Source organism: Chionomys nivalis, chromosome 9 (assembly GCF_950005125.1).
Source record: "Chionomys nivalis chromosome 9, mChiNiv1.1, whole genome shotgun sequence".
Classification (NCBI taxonomy): domain Eukaryota; kingdom Metazoa; phylum Chordata; class Mammalia; order Rodentia; family Cricetidae; genus Chionomys; species Chionomys nivalis.
Genome location: NC_080094.1, coordinates 25,100,056 through 25,121,658, shown reverse-complemented (window position 1 = coordinate 25,121,658; position 21,603 = coordinate 25,100,056). Strand labels below are relative to the sequence as shown.

General features: G+C 43.0%; 1 protein-coding gene across 3 annotated transcripts in view; it reads left to right on the top strand.

Annotated features, from left to right (window-relative positions):
- The window catches only part of Tpx2 (TPX2 microtubule nucleation factor), a 50,797-nt gene extending 29,194 nt beyond the window's left edge, over nt 1–21,603 (top strand). For 2 of the 3 annotated variants that reach the window (XM_057780902.1, XM_057780901.1), the window contains exons 7-18: nt 360–476; nt 2,215–2,336; nt 3,110–3,261; nt 6,498–6,666; nt 9,055–9,193; nt 10,261–10,474; nt 15,683–15,778; nt 16,745–16,921; nt 18,261–18,407; nt 19,181–19,292; nt 19,836–20,023; nt 21,173–21,603. In XM_057780902.1, the coding sequence (XP_057636885.1) occupies nt 360–476; nt 2,215–2,336; nt 3,110–3,261; nt 6,498–6,666; nt 9,055–9,193; nt 10,261–10,474; nt 15,683–15,778; nt 16,745–16,921; nt 18,261–18,407; nt 19,181–19,292; nt 19,836–20,023; nt 21,173–21,280 (1,741 nt within the window). In that variant the 3' untranslated portion in view covers nt 21,281–21,603. The remainder of the gene's footprint in view (nt 1–359; nt 477–2,214; nt 2,337–3,109; nt 3,262–6,497; nt 6,667–9,054; nt 9,194–10,260; nt 10,475–15,682; nt 15,779–16,744; nt 16,922–18,260; nt 18,408–19,180; nt 19,293–19,835; nt 20,024–21,172) is intronic. The other variant, XM_057780903.1, reaches the window with a different exon arrangement.

Genomic DNA, 21,603 nt, shown 5'->3' with positions numbered 1-21,603 from the left:
CACTCAGGAAAGTGAAGCCTTCTCTAGAGACTGTATCTTAAATTTTTTCTTAGTTGTTCAGATTGTCACTTGGATCTCCCAGTTGCAGTGGGGGCTGCAAAGCAGGTACAGTGCTTACTTATAGCTGGCTACATTGTTGCTACTTCTGAATTTACTGAGAAACAGATCATAACTGTCAGGAAGGTTGACTACTGTCTTCTGTCCATTGACATGATGGGAGATGCCTCACCGACCTCTGTTGGAGCTGTTGCTGACGATGGGACTGAAGAGCCTTGTGCTTCAGTTGTTGTTAGTCCCCCAAATGAGGGTGTGCTTTAGGAAGCTGAAATTTATTTATTTTTATTCATTTTGAACTCAAGGTCTCATAAAAAGAAACCAGAGGAAGAGGAAGAAGGCAGTACTTCCAGAAAGAAGGAGAGAGAAAGTCTAGAGAAAGCCAAGGGCAGACGTACTGTGCCTGCTGTTCCACCTGCAAGGTAAATTTCTTTCCCCAGTGTAAACTTTAGAGTAAGTACAGCACACCTGCTATTTCGGGAAACCCCTGGAAGCTGTCTGTGACCCGCAGGATGCCGAGATGGAAAGCAGATGTTCACAGATGCTGGTTTAAACATGCACAGGAAAGCTGGGCTCTGGTGCACGCCCTTAATCTCAGCCCTTGGGAGGCAGAGACAGAGGCAGGCAGATCTTTGAGTTCAAGGCTAGCCTGGTTCACAGAGTGCCAAGAAAATCAGGGCTAAAAAACAAACAAAACAAAAAACACTCACAGGACAAGATCAGTACAACTTCTTCCCATCTCAGTTGAACAGGCCTCCTTGAGCTTCTTATCCTTTATTCAGTAAGTATAGTTGGTTTTACAGTCAGTAATCAACTTGGGGGGCAGTGTTAGTTTTATTCATTTGCCAAGAGATTATTTCAGTTTTTTTCTGGAAAATTTTGTTCATATTTTATTTTTTTATTTTTTGGTTTTTCGAGACAGGGTTTCTCTGTGGTTTTGGAGCCTGTCCTGGAACTAGCTCTTGTAGACCAGGCTGGTCTCGAACTCCCAGAGATCCGCCTGCCTCTGCCTCCCAAGTGCTGGGATTAAAGGCGTGCGCCACCACCGCCCGGCTTGTTCATATTTTAATACAGTAGTTCTCAACCTGTGCCTCACAACCGCTTTGACAAACCTCTATCTTCAAAAATATTTATAATGACATTCATAATAGTAGCAAAATCACAGTTATGAAGTAAGAATGAAAATAATTTTGTGATTGGAGTTACTACAACTCGAAGGACTGTCTTAAAGGGTCGCAACATTAGAAAACCACTGGTTTAATAATAGATAATGGTTTTATGGGTGTTGATATTTATTACAAATTTTATTTTGAAATTTAAAAAAAAAGATTTGCAGTATCGCACCTTTTTGTTGTTTTTGTAGCATAGGCCTACTGTGTAATTAGATAAGTTGCCAAGGATGACCTTGACCTTCTGCTCTTTTAGTCTCCACCACCTCTCCTGGTGTGTGTGGTACTGGAGATTAAATCTTGCATATGTTAGTAAGTACTCTGACTATAAAGCTACATCCCGAGCCCCTTATCTGCTTCTTTAATTTTATATTGCTTCAGATCTAGTTGATACAATATTTATCGCATCAAATTATTTATTTACTTATTTTTTTTGTCTTTTGAGATGAGGCTTCTCTCTGTAGATCTGGCTGCCCTGAATCTCTCTCCGTAGACCACGCTGGCCAGGAATGCCTAGAGATGTGCTTACCTCTCCCTCCCCAGTGCTGGGATTAAAGCCATATACCACCACTGGCTGGCTTTTTCTTTCCTTCTTACCTTGGTGGACCTGGAACTAGCTAGGTTACCTGGGCTGGTTTACAGTTCTCTGGCTTTAACCTCCCAAGTGCTGGAATTCTATTGTGGCTTTTCTGGCTTTTTAGCTTAGTTTTTCATGTGGCACACAAGCTTATTATTGGTATAGACAAATACATGAGTCTTTGGTGGTGTCTAGTGTTTTGTGTAATTTTAGCGTTGTTCTCTGAAAATTTTATAGTGTCTTCATGGAAAGTACCCATCTTCTCATAATGTTACCTAATTAAGCCTACATTGGTTTCTAGTAGACAGACTTTGATTTTGATAGATATTATAGGTTATACCCATCAGCTTTTGCATCCTTTGAATCACTTAACCCTTTTTACCTTTCTTCTCTCTTACTGATTCTTGTTTCTAGGCAGAAGGTTCTCAAAAGCACTGAAGAGCAGGAGCTGGAGAAAAGGCTGAAGATGCAGCAGGAGGTGGTGGAGATGCGGAAGAAGAATGAAGAGTTCAAGAAGCTTGCTCTGGCAGGGCCAGGTCTGTTGCGCCTCGCTGGGCCTTAACTAGGAGGGTGCTTCTTGGAATTTTGGTAGCATTTTTTGAGGTCTCTAAAGCAAAAACACCAGTTGGAGTAGCCAGCATAAGACATGTATTTATTTAAAACTGGCTGCATCCCAGGATTTCTTTCTCAACCTGACCACCTACACCAGAGTGTTCTCAGAGCATGCTGTTCTTCTCTTGTGTGTCAGCAAAAGGACTGAGATTCAATCAGCCCGGCCAGCCTGTCATTTCCTTCTCATCTTAAAGGTGGAAGAGAAAAAATAGTTCTGTCAAATTCAGTTCCATTTAGAAGGGAAAGTATGACTTTGCATTGTTCTGGCATAGTGGTATTGATAGCATCAAAGCTAGAGATCCCTGCTTACTTTATTGGAAAAGGACTTTGGAGTTTATTGGGTCCCCTATTAAAGATTTTGACTTAAATTTTGCCTTTAAAGTCAGTCGATGGGCTTGGATTCTCAGTGCTATGGAGTGTTTGACCATAATCTGTGAGGCCCTGGGTTCTACCTCTAGCACCGATTCACAAAGGGGGCTGAGGTCATGACTCTATCAAAGCAATTGGAGTGAATATCTTTCTCCAAGCTATGACTGCATCCTCGTAGCCAGCTCTTCTTCCTTACCTAGTTTGCATCTGAGCAAAGGACTTCAAGCCCACTAGAACTCAGCGAACATAAAACCTCAATTTATAGTAACAGAGATGCGGAAAGAGTGTTCTCTGTTCTTAATGCTAACTGTGTTCCTCTGTTCCTCAGTGCAACCTGTGAAGAAATCCGTGAGCCAAGTCACCAAAACAGTTGACTTTCACTTCCTCACAGATGAGCGAATCAAACAACATCCCAAGAACCAGGAAGAGTATAAAGAAATGAATTTCATGTCTGAACTTCGAAAGCATCCTGCATCGCCTGTAAGTTGCCAGGCAACAGCATTCTTATTACTAATTGAGTAGGATTCAGCTGTAGCATTTGTGGTCATTATTTACGGTATAGGATGATTGAGGCTTACTTTTGAATCAAGGTAGATACAAATTCCCTGTGAACTGTGGCTGTCAGCAAATCACTCCTGGGAAAGCATGCTACCAAGTTGGTGTAAAAATTAAGATGGAATAGGAAACACATAAAATTATGTGTGGCAAATTTGTAGAGGCTTTCTTCAGCACCTGAAGGCTCATGAAAGACGATGACAGCAAATGTGAAGATGGGCCGTCATTGCTTCTGGTGGTACTCTGCTAATGAAACTGGACACAGCCTGAGAGGGCTGCCCCAACCCCAGTTGGATCAGGGAGTTTGCTGTGAGGTTGTGTCTCCTAGGAATGTCAGAAGCTACAGTCTCACCCACGTGACTGCCTAAACCTGAACTGAACAAGGACAACCACAGTAGACATGCTAACATGGATGAGGGAAAGCTCAGGAGGCCTCAGTCCTATTCAGAGAACTGCAGGTAACTAAGGAATGCTGAGAGCTGGAGAAATAGTCTTCCCAGGGAACAGCACATCCATTGGTTATTCAGTACAAAGGGTCAGCCCTGAAACATACATATGAGTTACATTGTACAGACTGTCTTAGCTAGGGTGACTGGTGGTTTGATAGAACACCGTGACCACAGAAATCTTGGGAGGAAAGGGATTATTTGGCTTATACTTCCACAGCAGTGTTCATCACTGAAGGAAGTCAGGACAGGAACTCACACGAGGCAGGTTTCTGGAGTCAGGAGCTGATTTGGAGACCATGGAGGAGTGCTGCTTACTGGCTTTCTCCCCATGGCTTGCTTACCCTGTTGTTTTTTTTTTGTTGTTGTTGTTTTGTTTTGGTTTTTTTTGTGTTTTTTTTTTAGATTTATTTATTATGTATACAACATTCTGCCTCGATGTATGCCCGCACGCCAGAGGAGGGCGCCAGATCTCAGTATAGATGGTTGTGAGCCACCATGTGGTTGCTGGGAATTGAACTCAGGACCTCTGGAAGAGCAGCCAGTGCTCTTAACCTCTGAGCCATCTCTCCAGCCCCTAGCCTGTTTTTTTTATAGAATCTAGGACCACCAGCCCAGGGGTGACACCACTCACAGTGGTCTGGGCTCTCCCCCATCAATCATTAAGATAAAACAGCTAGATCTTATGGAGGCATTTTCTTAATTCAGGTTCCCTCCTTTTAGAAAATTCTAGCTTGTGTCAAGTTGACATAAGACTAGCCAGAACACAGACTGAGCAGGTTATATATAGGAATATATATATGTATGTATGTAACAAAAATTAATAAAAAAAGAGTCCATAAATCTGAAATTGGGGTGGTGATGATATGGGAGACTTTGGAGGAAGGAAAGAAAAGGGGAAATCGATGTGATTATAATGTCAGAGATAAGAGACATAAGCCTAGGGCCAGTGAGCAGAGCTGACACCTAGTTTAGCCTGCAGGGCAAATTTGCTAATTGATAAAGGAGATTGGGGTAGAACCAGGGGTTAGTTATTTGCATAAAGGTTTTAGGACCTGTTCTTTCAAAACCTTAATAAACATCAAATCTGAAGGAAAAAAAATCTTAAAAAAAGTTCGTTGCTACAGTGTTGAGTTCAAGATCTAACAGGGCCCATGTGAAAACTGAAGTTGGAGCAGACCTCATTGTTTTCAGTTTATTTGTTTGTTTGTTTGTTTATTTATTTATTTATTATTTTTTGTGGTGGTTGGTTTTAGAGGCAAAGTTTCTCTTTGTAGCCTTGGCTGTCCTGGAACTTGTTCTGTAGACCAGGCTGTCTTTGAACTTGTAGAGATCCTCTTGCCTCTGCCTCCCCAAGTGCTAGGATTAAAGGAATTCATGACTACTGTTCTGCTCCTTTTTTTTTTTTTAATTTTCAAAAGAGTAATAGGCACTCTTAACTGTGGGACCACTCTCCAGCCAGCTGTTTGATTTTATTTTAAACGACAGAGTTGTATTTTGTTCAGGCTTGCCTCAAACTCACTGTGTAGCTGAGGATGATTCCTGACCCTCCTGCCTTCCCCTCCCCAATAATGGGATGCTGGGTGTATACCACCACTCCTGACTTCAGGCAAAGTTTTATTTTTAAATGCTTTTATTATTTCTTTTTCTTTATTTATTTATATACCTGTGTGTCTTGTGAGTGCATGTCATGTATGTGTGGGTAATAGCGGAGTTTAGAAGAGGAAGTGGGATCACTACCTGACAGCTGGAATTAGATGGTTTTCTGAGCTACCTGATGTGCGCACTGGGAATTGAACTCTAGGTTCTCTGGAGGAACAGTAGGTGTACTTAACCACTGAGCTACCTCTCTAGCCTCCCCCAAATTATTTATTTATTTAATGTGTACATGTGTTTTGTCTGCATGAATGTCTATACATCATATGTATGACTGGTGCCGAAATGTGTCTAGCTTTATTAGCAGAGCACCACCAGAAGCAATGATGATCCTAAATCAACATTCTGCAGGTAGTGAGCTGCTCACATTTATAGTCATCTTTGTCTTTTATTTGAGATGAGATCATACTCTGTTGCTGCTCAAGTCAGCCTTAAGAATTTGCCGTCGCTGCCTCATTAGAAATGTGCCCTTGAGTTCTGCTTTCATTCACAATTAATGATTGAGCTAGGCCTAGTGGTGCATGGCTTTAACCCCAGCACTGGGAAGGCGATGGGTGAATCTCTCATGAGTTAAAGGCCACCTGGTCTACATAGTGAGTCCCAGACCAGCCAAGGCTATGCAGAGAGACCTGACCAAAAAACTCACTAAAAATAGATGAGAAGTTAATGCTCCACAGTGGGTAGACTTTTGTGTCAATCAGTTTGAGGGTATATGTGGAGAGAGCTAAGTTAGGGCTCTGCCTGACCTGATGCAGACCCAGCAGCCCATGCCAGTTTCGTATGAGTGGTTTTATCTTTCATTTCCCTTTCCCTTTGAATTCCAAGAAAACTTGCTCTTGATTGGTTCAAAGCAGTATATACTTGGGGAAAACTGCATATGTACTATTATAGCAAAACAATTTGCTAAGTGCTAGATTTTTCAATAGAAGAAGCATGATTGCATAGACTGATGTAACCCTTGCTGAAGGACTCGTATGTGTAAGGCCCCTGGCTCCACAGCTGGGCTAAGTATGTGGCTGTGATCTCATTTAATTTGCTCAACCACTCTTCCCTTCACAGGCCCGAGTGACTAAAGGATGCACCATTGTTAAGCCCTTCAATCTGTCCAAAGGAAAGAAAAGAACATTTGACGAAGCAGTTTCTACCTATGTGCCCATTGCACAGCAGGTCGAAGCCTTCCACAAACGGACCCCTAGTAGATACCACCTGAGGAATAAGAAGGACGAGAGTAAGTTTCCTCCCCGGACCTTGCTGGCCGGGGCTGCTTCTCCAGTCTCAGCACAGCAGCTGTGGTTGTTTAGAGGGATAGTCGGAGAGCGCGGGGAACGGGCACAAATGCTGATGCATTTGTCCCGGCTCAGTGGTGGAGAATGAGAGGCTTTTGTTTCTGTCTATTTTTTTTTTTTTTTTTTTGGTTTTTTCGAGACAGGGTTTCTCTGTAGCTTTGGTGCCCGTCCCGGAACTAGCTCTTGTAGACCAGGCTGGCCTCGAACTCCCAGAGATCCGCCTGCCTCTGCCTCCCGAGTGCTGGGATTAAAGGCGTGCGCCACCACCGCCCGGCTTTGTTTCTGTCTTTATGAAAGAAATTTCTACAAGAAGATAAAGTCTACAAATTGAAAATAGTTGCTGGGTATGGTGGCACACGCCGTTAGTCCCAGCACTCGGGAGGCAGAGGTAGGCTGATCTTTGTGATTTTGAGGCCAGCCTGGTCTACAAAGTGAGTTCCAGGACAGCCAGGGCTGCTGCTATACAGAGAAGCCATGTCTTGAGAAACCAAAAAAGAAAAAAGAAAAAAGTACTGTAAAATAACTTACGAGGAGATGTGGCTAAGGGGGGCTGGTGGTGTATGCTTCTAATCTCAGCATTTGGGAGGTGGGGGCTCAAGGCCAACTTGGTCTAAATAGTGATTTCAAGGCTAGCATGGACTACAAAGAACCCAGACTCAAAAACAAATATGGCTAATATTTTGGGTAAAACAGGGTGCGCTTTTGAGCTCTCTGTAAATTTTCTCTTCCTATTAGGCATTGTTAGCACTTTGTTGTAGTAACATGAGTTACTTACTTTAAATGCAGTATTTCTCTGTTTTCCTTTTCAGTGCTGGGGATTCAGCCTAAGGCCTTGTGTGTGCTAGTCAATCATTCTGCTGATGTATTACATTCTCAACCTTAACTACAGTGTTCCTTAAGATTGCTGCTATATCCTGGCATTTTATATTATGAAAATAATGACTTTTTTTAATCTTCATGGAATTAAGTTTTCTTCTAGTCACGCCTTCATAGTCAGATTCTGTTTCCAAAGAGATTCCAGTAAATGAGTCAGATAATAATTTTTCTCACCTTTATATAAGGTCTAGATTGAAAATTGTCAGGCTTGTTACTGACCAGGGAAATACCCTCTGTGAGCATTGTTAAGACTCTAAATCAACTGTTCTCAACCTGTGGCTCATAACCTCTTTGGGGGTCAAATGACCCTTTCACAGAGATCACCTAAGACTGTCGGAAAACAAAGATATTTGCTTAACGGCTAATAACAGTAGCAAAATTACAGTTATGCAGTAGCTACAAAAATAATTTTATAGCCAGGTGGTGGTGGCGCACGCCTTTAATCCCAGCACTCGGGAGGCAGAGGCAGGCGGATCTCTGTGAGTTCGAGGCCAGCCTGGTCTACAAAGGGAGTTCCAGGATAGGCTCCAAAGCTACAGAGAAACCCTGTCTCGAAAAACCAAAAAATAGGGCTGGAGAGATGGCTCAGTGGTTAAGAGCATTGCCTGCTCTTCCAAAGGTCCTGAGTTCAACTCCCAGCAACCACATGGTGGCTCACAACCATCTGTAATGAGGTCTGGTGCCCTCTTCTGGTCTGCACGCATACACACAGAATACTATATACATAATAAAATAAATAATAAAAAAAAAAAAAAAAAAAGAAAAACCAAAAAATAAATAAATAAATAAATAAAATAATTTTATAGTTGGGGGTCTCCAACATGAGGAACTATATTAAAGGGTTGCAGCATTAGGAGGGTTGAGAACCACGGCTCTAAATACTAATGTGTTGGGATAGTTGCTCTTGCTCTTTCTGTCTCTAACTTTCCCCGGTTACTATCTGACTTCTTTCTTCTTTGCCTCCCTGCTTGGTGTAGCTATAGTGAGGTCGGTTTGAAAGTTGAAATGTAGCCTAGGTTAGGCATTAAGTATTGATTCTCCTGCCTCAGCTTCCTAATTGCTGGGATTACAGGCATGTACTATCATGCCTGGCTTTACCATTGACTTGCTATGAGTGATACGGATGTTTGTTGTGAAATTCATAAAGTTGGGAGTTTCTCATTGGTTTGTAAAGGTCTGAAAACTGTAATAAAACATTGTTAACAACAAGCAAAGTAGATTATTGTCAGTCGAAAGGCCTATGCAATGGCAGAGACCTCCATCGGCATAGTTAAGTTTTCAGTGCAAAGACGGCAGAAGAATTTACCCTTCGATAAGAAGGGAGGGAACATTTGTGGGTTGAGCACACAAAGCCAGGCACCCTGCTTTGTCCATTTTCTATCTGGTTGGGTCAGCATTTACAGGTCAATTGGATTTTGGAGAACTAAGCAAATGTCTTTGATTTTGCTTTACAGACTTGTTACCCTCCAGATCTGTGACCAAGATCTCAAGAGACCCCCAGACTCCCATACTGCAAACTAAATACCGTGCGAGAGTTGTGACCTGCAAAAGTGCAGCAGAACAGGAAGCTGAGGAGCTTGAGAAGCTGCAGCAGTGAGTCCTGCTGGCATGTCTGAGGAAGGCTAGCAAAGCCTGCCTCTTTGCTTTTGGCCCGATGGGGGCAGCGGTTGCTGTTTTCCTTCTCATGGTGGCTCTGTAGACTGTGCTCCTGTCACTGTGACTGAGGTGGGAATGTGGAGGTGCCCTGGAGCACAATCTGGTAGAAGTCCAAAGCCGAAGTGCGAGTAGCAGAACTTAGTTTTGGATTCCTAGTCTAGGTAGACCTTACCTCTTCCTGGCTGTCAAAGGATTTTTATAGCTCTCCTCTTAGAAAAGGCTGGAACTTGTCTGCCTAGGTCTTTCCTCATCATTATGGTATTGGGGTGAACTCAGGGCCTTTGTGCACGTAAGACAAACACTACTGTTGAGCTACATCCCAGTCCTTTTTAACTTTTCAAGTTGATCTCACTAAGTTGCTTGGGCTGACTTTGTAGCACAGGTATGTCTAATTATCCAATTCTCTTGCCTCTGGCTGAATTGCTTGGATTACAGACGAACCTTGCTTGCCCCTACTTTTTTTTTTTTTTTTTTTTTTTGACAAGGGTTTTATGCATTCCTAGCTGACCTCAAAGTTGCTATTAGCCAAGGATGACTTTGATTTTTTTTTAAATTTTATTTTATATTTATGGGACTTTTGCCTTCATGTATTGTCTGCAGTACTGGCATGCTTGGTGCCTAGTGAAAGAGGATATCAGATCCTCTGGAACTGGAGATGGTTAGAGATGGTTGTTCTCTGTTGGGAACTGAGGCTTTTTGGAGTAGCAGCCAGTGCTTTTAACCCCTGAGCCAGCTAGCTCACCAGCCCCAAACTTGAGTTTCTGGTCCCCTGTCTCTATCTCCTGAATGCTAGGATTACAGGTGCCTGCCATCATGGAGTCCCAAGCCTCCATATTCCCACCTGCCTCGTTTACTCTTCTCAGGAGGTGAAGAGAAGATGGAGAGGAGAGATTTTGCTGTACATGGTGGATCATCTTATGGCTTATTTATAGGTTTTGTTCTACTTTGTGTAGTTTAAATTTAAAAAGTCTTTTTTGTTTATTATTTAAATTCCCTCCTTACAGATACAAATTCAAAGCTCGGGAACTTGATCCCAGAATTTTTGAAAGTGGCCCTGTCTTGCCCAAGATACCTGTTAAACCTCCCACTCAGCCTGTTGGTTTTGATTTGGAAATTGAGAAACGAATTCAGGAGAGAGAATCAAAGAAAAAATCAGAGGATGACCACTTTGAGTTTCATTCCAGACCGTGCCCGACTAAGATCCTGGAGGATGTTGTGGTAAGAATACCTGAGGTGTGGGTGCAGGCAGGAATGTTTTGCACATGACTAAAGATCCGCCTACTCACAAATGTTCATGTTGGTACGTGAGCGGGGTGTCATTGTATCAGTCTGGAGAATGACAAAAAGATCCAGCAGGATTGGATTTTGGTCTTAAAACGTCAAGTCTAGTAAGAGGCAACGAGTGGGTAAATAATAGAGACTCAAAAAAAATTTACAGACTCATAGGTGGATGTGTTCTGAAAAGAGATGTAACTTTTCTGGGGTTTGGGTTTTTTTGTTTGACTTTTCAAGACAGGGTTTCTCTTGTAGCCCTAACTGTCAAGGAACTCACTTTGTAGGCCAGGCTGACCTTAAACTCACCAGAGACCCATCTACCTCTGCCTCCGAGTGCTGAGTAAGGTGTTCACCACCATGCCTGGGCAAGAGATGTAGTTAATGGGCTGCAGAACTTGAGAAGAGGGAGGGAAACTTCAGAGAGTGCTCTGTAGATGGGCAAGCTTTGGTGACACATAGTAGAGGTGACATCCTTGTGCTGGCTGTGATGCTGACACATGTCTCCTTTCGTATGGCGTCCTCCCTCAGGATCGGCAAGGTTGGTTTCTGAACCTTGCATAGATAACCAGGATCTGTAAAAGCTCAAGTTGATAAAATATAAACTAACACACAATGCACTGTTGAAATAATTATTCTTTCCTTTGAAGTGGGGTCTTGCTTTGTAGTTCAGTCTTGTCTTAAACTTCTAGGATGCAGAGATGTCCTTGTATCAACCTCCTGGTATCCAGTACGACAGATTTCATGCCATTGTGCGACTTACTGTGTGTTGCCTTGCAACCTCAAGTTATACTTGCAAGGCTTTATAAAAACCATGATCATATCTAGGAATAATCATCATTCCCTCTTTAACTGAAAGCCTTTTTTTTGCCGGGCAATGGTGGCGCACGCCTTTAATCCCAGCACTCGGGAGGCAGAGGCAGGTGGATCTCTGTGAGTTCGAGACCAGCCTGGTCTACAGAGCTAGTTCCAGGACAGGCTCCAAAGCCACAGAGAAACCCTGTCTCAAAAAACCAAAAAAAAAAAAAAAAAAAAAAAGAAAAAAAAGAAAGCCTTTTTTTTTTTTTAAATATGGCACCCTCATTTCCTCCCCCTCCCCCATGTCTCAGTGTAATCTTAGCTATCCTGAAACTCGTTGTGGATACCAGGCTGGTCCAGTACTCAACAGAGAACAGAGGTTGACCTGCTTTTGCCTCCCACATGCTGAGATTAAAGGCATGGGCTTAGGTGTATTTTTCAGAAAACTCAGCTTTAAAAAGGATATGTGCCTTACCCTAAAAAGTTGTTTGTGTACCGAAGATGTGGTTTCTTAACTTTAGCCCTAGCATTTTGAAGCACAGCTGAAGAGCCTGCCTCTCAGAGCCTGCTGCAGTGGGTCTGCTTTCTGCCGGCTTTCCAAGTGCCGAAGCTCTGCCTCTGGTGGCCGTCAGTGCTGTGGGGTCAGAGTGGGCCCGCTGTGTTGCCTGTGTGCAGAGAGGAGCAGCTCCCGAGAAGACAGTTGGCAGTGGGAACCAATCCTCATAATTGGGAAAGGGAAAGTTGTTCTGTAAGACATTAGAGAAGGGGACTTCCTGTTCTTTGTTCCGCCCCTGTGATGGACAGGTGGTAAAGACATGAAAAGATGGTCTTGAGGAGCAGAGCACATAAGGCAGAAATGAAAATGGCTCTTGGGGCAGAGGTCATGTGGTGGAAGCCTTGAGCGTGACATGCGGGCGTGGAATGGGAACTTGCTGCTGCTGCCTGGTCGTCAGCGCTGCTGTGTTTGGAAAGGCCCAGGGCCAGCAGCAGATCGTCCGGGTTCTTTTTGTTTAGTTTTGTGTGGTTGTTGCGTCCATGTTGAAATGATGTCGCTGGTAAGATCCTAGAGTCGTGAGACTGGCCTGAGAGCTCATCCCAGGACACTCGGGGCGTTCCCTGCCCCATCTCCCACCCTGCTGCCTTTTGTCCATGTGCCATCTGTCCATGCACACCGTCCACTTCTAACCACACATCACCTCCCCAAACCTCCTACAAGGGAGACTGTCCCTAATTTACTCTGAGCTGTAGCATTCACTGGGTTTCTCTAGAGCACTGATGAAGATTAAGATGTATTTCAATTACTACTTGTTTATTGTCTCTTTTTTGTTCTACTGGAAAGTAGAACAGGGAACTTGTATGTCATATTGTTCACTTTGTATCCTACCCAGTGCCTTACTCATAGCACTCATAACACTAACATTAGATAGCCCCGTGAGTAACATTATAAGCTGATGTATACCAGTTACTATCTATAATCTGTGCTAGACACTGGGAGCTCAAAGGGGGAATAAGACAGGGATTTGTCCTCAAAGCTGGCAGAGCCTGGTAGAATAGAGTGCATGCTCTCACCCCCAGATCTCCTGTAGGTGCTCTGTGGAAGTGTACAGCTCTCCGGGGGAGAGGTTTCTCCTCTACAAGTATTACAGCTCTGAAAGGGGTTTCCTGGCTGTGGGGAGCCAAGGAATACCACAAAGTTACACTGCACAACAAACCTCACACAAGAGATTTATTGGGTAGCTGCCTCTGCTCAGTTGAGAAGCAGCAAAGAACTGAGCAGGCTTATATAGGGTTTCTTGGGGGAGGAGCTTTCCAGGGTAGAGCTTTCTAGGGTGGGGATTGGTGGAATTTCAAAGCAAGCCTAGGAATTGGTGGATTTTCAAGCCAGGAAGTGAATTTGGATCACTAACCTTACACCAAAGGTTCTCAACCTGTGGGTCACGACCCATTTGCTAGGGATTGCTTAAGACCATTAAAGAACACAGATATTTACATTATGATTCATAACAGTAGCAAAACTACAGTTTAGAAGTAACAGTAGGAAATAATTTTATGGTTGCTGTCACCACAACATGAGAAACTGTATTGAAGGGTCACGGCATTAGGAGAGCTGAAGACCACTGCCCCATACTATAGAGAAGGCAGACAGACTCAAATGACAGCATTACTGGGCCTCAAGGAATTTGAAATTGAAATGTAAAAATAACAAAAAGGAAACTTCTGTTTGTGGAAATTATATTTCTTGTTTTGTTTTCTGAGATGGGGTTCTCTGTGTAACAAGCCCTGACTGTCCTGGAACTGTCTTTGTAGACCAGGTTGATCCCGAACTCACAGAGATCTGCCTGCCTCTGCTGCTGGGATTAAAGGTGTGCGCACCATCGCCTGACCTTTTCTTTGTGTCTAATAGAGGCCCTTATTGGCTTTCACTAACTTTTTTCTTTCCTTTTTGTTATTTATTTATTTATTTATTTATTTATTTATTTATTTATTTATTTATTTTTTTGGTGGGGGGACTCGTGTAGCCCTGGCTAGCCTGAAACTGGCTTTGTAGTCCAAGCTGGCTTTGAATTCACAGAGATAAGTCTGGGATTGAAGTTGTACACCACTATTCCTGGCTAACCATAACTTTTTTGTGTTTATTTGGGAGTTCCAAGAATGGAACTCTCTGGTCACCATTCTTGGCAGCAAACACTTGTACCCCCTGAACCATCTCACTGGTTCCCCAAAGATTTCTTCTTTTTTTTTCTTAAAAGGTTTGTTTTATTTATATGGAGGTCAAAGGCGGGGGCGGGGGGGGGGGTTGTATGATTCATGAGAGTTACAGGTATTTGTAAACAACTGATTGATACGGATGCTGGACTCCAGATCATTTCTTACAGAACACCTTTTCCTTTCTGAAATTATGAGGATCGATTTCTCTGCGAGCTGTCTGTGTGGCTGCTGCTTAGGGGTTTCATTGTTTCTCTTTATACAGTAAGCAGACCACTCTTACTGTATCCCCGGGTTGGAAGCAGAGAAAGGTAAAAAAAATGAAAGGGGAGGGGGTCTTTCCTAACTAAATGAGTCCTTAGATATTGAACTGCTTTGCTTTGTGAGAATTTCTGGCCTAGGAAGCTGTTGATGTCCCTCCCTCGTGCAGGTGGGAAGCAGAGCTGGGCTAGAGCAGAACCCTGGCATCCGGGCTTTCTTCCCATGTCACAGTCCTAGTGCACTTCACCAGTCTGTCCATCTGTGCTGGGTGTAGCCGAACGTCAGATTTGTTGTAGTAAGAATTGTAACTTCAGCTCCAGGGGACCTGAAACCCATGGCAAAACACTAATACAGATTTTTAAAACATGTGAAAGCATATTAATGACAAAGTCTGCGGACTGAATTTCCTATAAAGATAGAAGTCTTCAGAAAACAGAAAATCTGGGGCTTTCTAGAAAGATGACTCAGCAGTTACGAGCATTCGTGACTCTTGGAGGAGCTGGGTTGATTTCCAGCACCCATAAGGTGGTGGTGTACTGCTCTCCATCACTCCAGTCCCAGGTCCCAGTGCCCTCTTGACCTCTCTGATACCAGGCATCACATGGTGCACATATATACATACTTGCAGCCAAATACTCATACACATAAAATTAAAAATAAATAGGTACAATAAACTTTTGCATGTACAATCAACTGTAATTAATGGGTTCTGCATCTGTGAATTCAACTAACCATGGATGGAAAAATATTTAGAAAAAAATACATTTGTACTGATCATGTACAAACTTTTTTCCTTGGCTAATATTCCCTACATTGTATGATATAATAAATTCACATAATAAAAACGTAATATGATATAGTAAATATGCTAGAATAAATATATTTAACACCTTTTTATTGTGTTAGGTATTATGAGTAATACAATAATGACATAAACTATATGAGAAGATGTACATCGGTTAATGCAAATACTGCACCATTTTGTATACGGGATTTACACATGGTCAGTTTTGGTTTCCGTGAGTGAGACTCCTGGAGGTCCTGACAGTGCTCACAGTGGAGGCCTCTGCTGTCTCAGCACATGAACATTTGAAGGCATTTAATTTCCCTCTTTTGGTTGTGTGTGTGTATGTGTGTGTGTGTATGTGTGTGTGTGTATGTGTGATGTTTGTATGAGAGTGTTAGTCCTTGTACACTCATGTAGAGATCAGGATAATTTTGGGAGTTGGTTCTCTCCTTCCACCATGGGTTAAGGGATCAAATGCAGGTCAGGCTTGTGGCAAGTGTCTGCTCATCTGGGTTTTATTTTCTCAGCCTGGGTTCTAGTATTTCATGTTGTGTACTGGAAATTGTTCTGGAATATTTAATTGAACTGTGTGCTCCTCCTAGGGTGTTCCTGAAAAGAAGGTAATTCCAGCCACTGTTCCCAAGTCACCAGTTTTTGCATTGAAGAACAGAATTCGATTGCCCCCCAGAGAAGACGAGGTGATTGCTTGGGAGGAGGATGTTTCCTTTTTTTCCTGCATCATCAATTTGAGTTTTTACAATTAATGAGGCCCAAAGGCAATCAGCTCTAGTCTGTAAGAATGATATGAATGTTTGATCATCTGTTTTGCTCCTCTGAGAGCAACTGGTAAGGTGTGACTCTTGACTTTCAGCGATAACGGGTTGCAGTCCATGAAGACAGCAGGAAAGTTAAGCACTAGGAGCTTGTCCATTCCTCTAGCATTGGTCATGCTGTCTTTGTAACATGGTCAAGAGTTTCCTGAATTATTGTCACTGCTCAGAGAGGGACTTTTTAAAAAGCAGTTACATTGTATTGTCCTTGATACACAAGGGTCACAAAGGTGTCTGAGAGTAGTGATTCATGGAAATATAAAATGTGAACTGTCATTGATCATGCTGGCTTCTTATTACATCTCCTATTTTATCTATATATATCCAGAGTTAGGGTAATTTTATAGCAAACCTCAGCATAAACCTTTTTATAGGTTCAGTGGAAACTAAAATACACGGTAATCTTATGTTACTAGCTTGAACCCAAACAACTAACTTGGTCCTATTCTGGGTTTGGCAACCATTAATTCCAGTCACATGTTTTAGTGGAGTCTAGAGTCTGAGTCAGAGTCTAAGGTGGAAGTATGCTTGCCTAGTACTTTCTTCTGCTCCTCATTTTGCCTGTCAGATCTCATTAGTTATTCCAGCATCCCTGTGAGGAACTTGAGATTTTTAGAGTAAGTGTGTTGTCGTTTACCAAATGTTTTTACATTACAATGACCTGTGGTGTGGCAGCTGAGCTGGCATTGTCCATCTTTGATAGAAAAGGAAGCTAGGTTTCTGTAGTCACATCTCAGGCTGAGTGACTTCACAGTGCCTTCTGAGTTGCCATTCTGAGGTGGGTGGGCAGGAGTCTTGAGGAGTCTTGTTTCTAAACTGTAGTTTCTCTCTCAGGAAGAGGATAAACCAGTCGTGATACGAGCTCAACCTGTGCCACATTATGGGGTGCCGTACAAGCCCCACATCCCAGAGGCCAGAAACGTGGAGGTGTGCCCTTTCTCCTTTGATACCCGGGACAAAGAGCGCCAATTGCAGAAGGAGAAGAAAATAAAAGAAATGCAAAAAGGGGAGGTAGGTATTTTATTTTGCAAAATACTATTCTTTGATCTCTTAAAGGGAAGCTTTTTTCCCCCCTCTGCTTATTTGTTTTTTGGTTGTTTGTTTTTTTTTTTTGGCAGTGTCATGCTGTGTAGACCAGACTGGCTTTGAATCTGTGGTTGTCCTGCCTCCTAAGTACTGGGATTATAGGGATGTATCACCATACCTCACTCAGGGAACTTTTTTTTTGGTTTTTGATACAGGGTTTCTCTGTGTAGCTTTGGAGCCTGTCCTGGCACTTGTTCTGTAGAACAGACTGGCCTCGTACTTACAGAGCTAGGTCTGCCTCTGCTTCCTGAGTGCAGAGATTAAAGGTGTGCGCCAATACTGCTTGGCATTCAGGGAACTTTTACTAAATATATGAAAATATAGTTTCTTTTTTTTTTTTTAAAGATTTATTTATTTATTATGTATACAACATTTAGCCTCGATGTATGCCCTCACGCCAGAAGAGGGCGCCAGATCTCATTACAGATGGTTGTGAGCCACCATGTGGTTGCTGGGAATTGAACTCAGGACCTCTGGAAGAGCAGCCAGTGCTCTTAACCTCTGAGCCATCTCTCCAGCCCGAAAATATAGTTTCTAATAAAAAGTATATGTATGCCTTTTATATGAAATTACTATTAAAACCATTGCTTTCCACTGATGCTTGCAAGACTCCTTTGGAAATCTGTTTTGGGCAAGTAACTTAAATAATCTGTCTGGCACAAGGAGGCTAGTTTTGGAAGGATTAGGAGGAAAACCTAGGTTTTCTTTGGGGTAGAGAAAGGTCAATTGCTTTTCTGCTAGACCACGTGGCTTTGAGAACTGACTTTAGCTTCCTGTCTTTCAGGTTCATGCACATACTTAGGAACACATATTGCTTTCTCTCTGTCTCAGTTTGCTTTCTATTGCTATGATAAAATACCGTACTTGGGAAGAGGTTCTTGTTTGGCCATGTTTTCTCAATTGAATTTTCCCCTTTTCAGATAACCCTGACTGTGTCAAGCTGACAAAATGCTTACCAGCATACTTGCTAAGAGGCTTTTTTTGGTTCTGTTTGACTTTTGAGATAATTGTCTCACTATGTAGTCTAGGTAGATGCGTTGATCTCCTAACCCTGCTTCATCAGCTCCTGGAGGTCTGGGCTTATAGGTGTACATTGCAAGAGTTCCTTGTAAGTTTTTGTGTTTATCTATTTTATTCAGAGATTTGAAGGTGGGAAGGTACCGAAGTCGTCAACAGAATCAGATGTCCTCTGTGGGATAGGTTTTCCTGACTTCCCCATTGATCGAAGATCATTATGTTACTCTTCTGTTTGCTTTTCCATTAGGTGCCCAAGTTCAAGGCACTTCCTCTGCCCCATTTTGACACCATTAATTTGCCAGAGAAAAAGGTAAAGAATGTGACTCAAGCTGAGCCTTTCTTGCTGGAGACAGACAAGAGAGGCGCCTATAAGACGGAGCTGTGGAAGCACCAGGTAGGAATAGGGAGCAGTTGGAATGTGGTTGGTTGATGGGTGTATAGTGAGTGGGCGGGACTAGAGGTTGGACAGGTAGATCCACTATCTCTTGAAATCGTCTGGGATGAGAGATTTGATTACTTTAATATATTCTGTGTAAACCAGGAGTCACATCGGTTTTTCTGTAAAAGGTCAGGTAACGTTTATTTTAAGTTTAATAGGTTACGTATGACTTCTGTCAAATAATTTCTCTCCTCATTTGCCCCATATGTATATTTGAACATATAAATACTATTCTTAGTTCAAGTTGCATTTGGCCAGAGGCTGAATTTTGCTTACTTCTGCGTTAGCAGTCACCTGGTGGTGCAGGGCTCCTTAGACAAGAGTTTCTGTAACTCCTTTCTCATCTCTTTCCTTAAGTTGGTGCTTTGGTAAAAAAATCATGCTGAGAGAATTGGTTCTCAATAAGACAGGCTGTTTTCTCAGCATAGTATGTGATATAATTGATCTTTATATATCATAATAGGCGATTAAAGGCATGATTGATTGATTGCTTATAGGCTGGTATAATTGTCATCTAATCTTACTACTATCACTGTTCTCTTTCCTCAAAACAAAAACTAACCCTGATTTAATTGAGCCTCTGGGTCTGATCACTCACTCACAGGAAATAAGGGGTAGGAAGTGCTAGCTTTTTAACGAGGCAGCCCAGAACCTCCGGAATGTGTGCTGCTGCTGCAGTAGTCAGGAGCCACTGTATGCTGCTGTCTCACAGGCTTTCCTTTTAACAGCTGGAGGAAGAGCAGAAGCAGCAGAAGGAAGCAGCTTGCTTCAAGGCTCGTCCAAACACTGTCATCTTCCAAGAGCCCTTTGTTCCCAAGAAGGAGAAGAAATCAGTTGCTGGTAGTATTTTATGTGCTACCGGGGGCTGGGCCAGAATGGGTTTCTAGGACTTGCTATGCCAACAAGAACTCTTACCTGAGAGGATGGCAGCTTTCTTCCCTCAGACCCGGCCTTTTGCTCTTGTTGGACCTAGTAGCACCCTTAAGGTGTCGTGTGTTGGGGCAACTGGTAGAACAGGAGTTGTGGGAGACACAGCTGGCCTATCAGTGATAGTCACAGGCTAGTCACACCCAGGAAGAGAGCCAGTGGATGAGGGAAGGGTGTGGAGATTTCTTAGGCCGCGGGCAACATGGCAGGAAGTTGGGCAGGGTTGAGCAAGCTACTTCACCTCTCTGGGTCTTGCTTTTGTCTCATTTACACTAAATTATTTCGGTAAGCCTTCCCAGCTACTCAGCATTGCAAGTCTGTAATGTGACTTTACTCCACGCTTCTTCCTCAGTGGCCTTTGGGTGCTAGCCAAGTCTCTCCACTTGGCCTAGTCCTGGGGGACTAGGTTTATGAAGTACTGCACTGCATCAATGTTATCTCTGTTTCTGTACTCAGAGAACCCTTCCGGTTCTCTAGTTCAGGAACCCTTTCAACTGGCCACCGAGAGGAGAGCCAAGGAGCGGCAGGAGCTGGAGAAGAGGACGGCTGAAATGGAAGCCTGGAAGATGCAGCAATTGGAGGAGGTCAGGCAGCAGGAAGAGCAGCAGCAAAAGGAGGAGCTGGCCAGGCTACGGAGAGAACTGGTAACGACTGGGCAGCGTGTGCACTGCCAAACCCTGGCTCGTCTCTGTTGTGTTTTCTGGTGGAGCTGGGGCAAGCTATTCCACATCCACCTGACAGTCGAGTGAGGGGAACAGTACTGTCTCTCCCACGTACACCCCGAAAATCAGCCTCTACTTTGTCATGTTATTTTTTTCTTCCCTTTTTCTTTTTTCTTTTTTTTTTTTTTCCTTTTTTCAGGTACCTGTCTGGTACCTGAGTTTGTTCCCAGTATAAATCTGTCTCTATAGCAATTCTCAGTGTAGGTCCTTGCAGCACCCTAAGCACAAGTAGTTACTGTCACTTGTTGCTGCATTAAACTGGCTAACTCTAAGACTGATCTTACACTCTTCATGAGGTGGCTGGCACCTCTCGCTCCAGCAGCCTTCTTGATTATTGCTCTTCTGCCTTTAGGTTTGAACTGATTTTGTTGAATACTAAAAGTCAATCAAATAAGCTTAAAACTTTACTCTGGTGATTTTTTTAAAATATTTTTTTATTTTTATTTTTAGATATGAGTGTTTTGACTACATACTTCTGTGTACCACTTGCATGGAGTACCCATGGAAGCTAAAAAAGGGGCATTAGGTCTCCTTTTTTAAAATATTACATCTTTTTTTTTTAATTTTAAGATTTATTAATTTACACATATAAGTGTTTTGCTTGCATGTATACATATCCACCCTGTGTGTGCTTGGTTGGTGTCCTCTGAGGTCAGAGGAGGGTGACAGATGCCCTGGGATTAGAGTTACAGATGGTTGTAGGTGCTGGGAATTGAACCTGGGTCCTCTGGAAGAGCAATCAATGCACTCACTTAATCCCTGAGCCATTGCTCCAGGCGCTGGCACAATTTTTTACCTTGTGACTTTGTCTGCCATGGTTGAGAAAGGCTCTGTTACTCTCCCTAGTAAGCTACACTGAGGATGCGTTTGACATTCTTAGTGAGGGACCCAGTACGCGACAGTAGAAACCTGTTAGGACATCCTACTTCTCCATTTGATGTGCGCTCCTTCCTTAAATTTGTAATTGGGCTCTGTCAAGCTTTCCAACCAGCTTCCTCTAAAAGACAAAGCAAGCGACTGTGTAGTTCTGCAGCATCCTTCTCAGCGGGGTTTTGCTCTCCTCCCCCTCAGGTACACAAGGCGAATCCGATCCGCAAGTACACAGCCGTGGAGGTGAAGTCCAGCGAGCTGCCGCTGACTGTGCCCGTGTCTCCTAAGTTCTCCACCCGATTCCAGTAGACGCTCTGTGCATCACACCGGGCATAGACACAGCCTTTTCTCAGGCCACCCCTGGGTGGCAGTGGACCTGACAACTATGGATGCCAGTTTTCTTGAGAGTCATTATACACAGTTTTGAGCTAATGAGACACAGCTCATTTAGGCTTTAACCAGACTTCTTGTAGCTGTCTTCCTTCCAACATCAATTCCTCCTTTACCATTGGGCTTAGCTCTGACTAGAACTTCAAGTGCTTACTTTAGCACAGTCTAATCATTTCTCTCCTAATCTCCCTCCACCCTTCTTTTCTATGTATATTTTAAGCACAAAATAAAGGACATTAAAT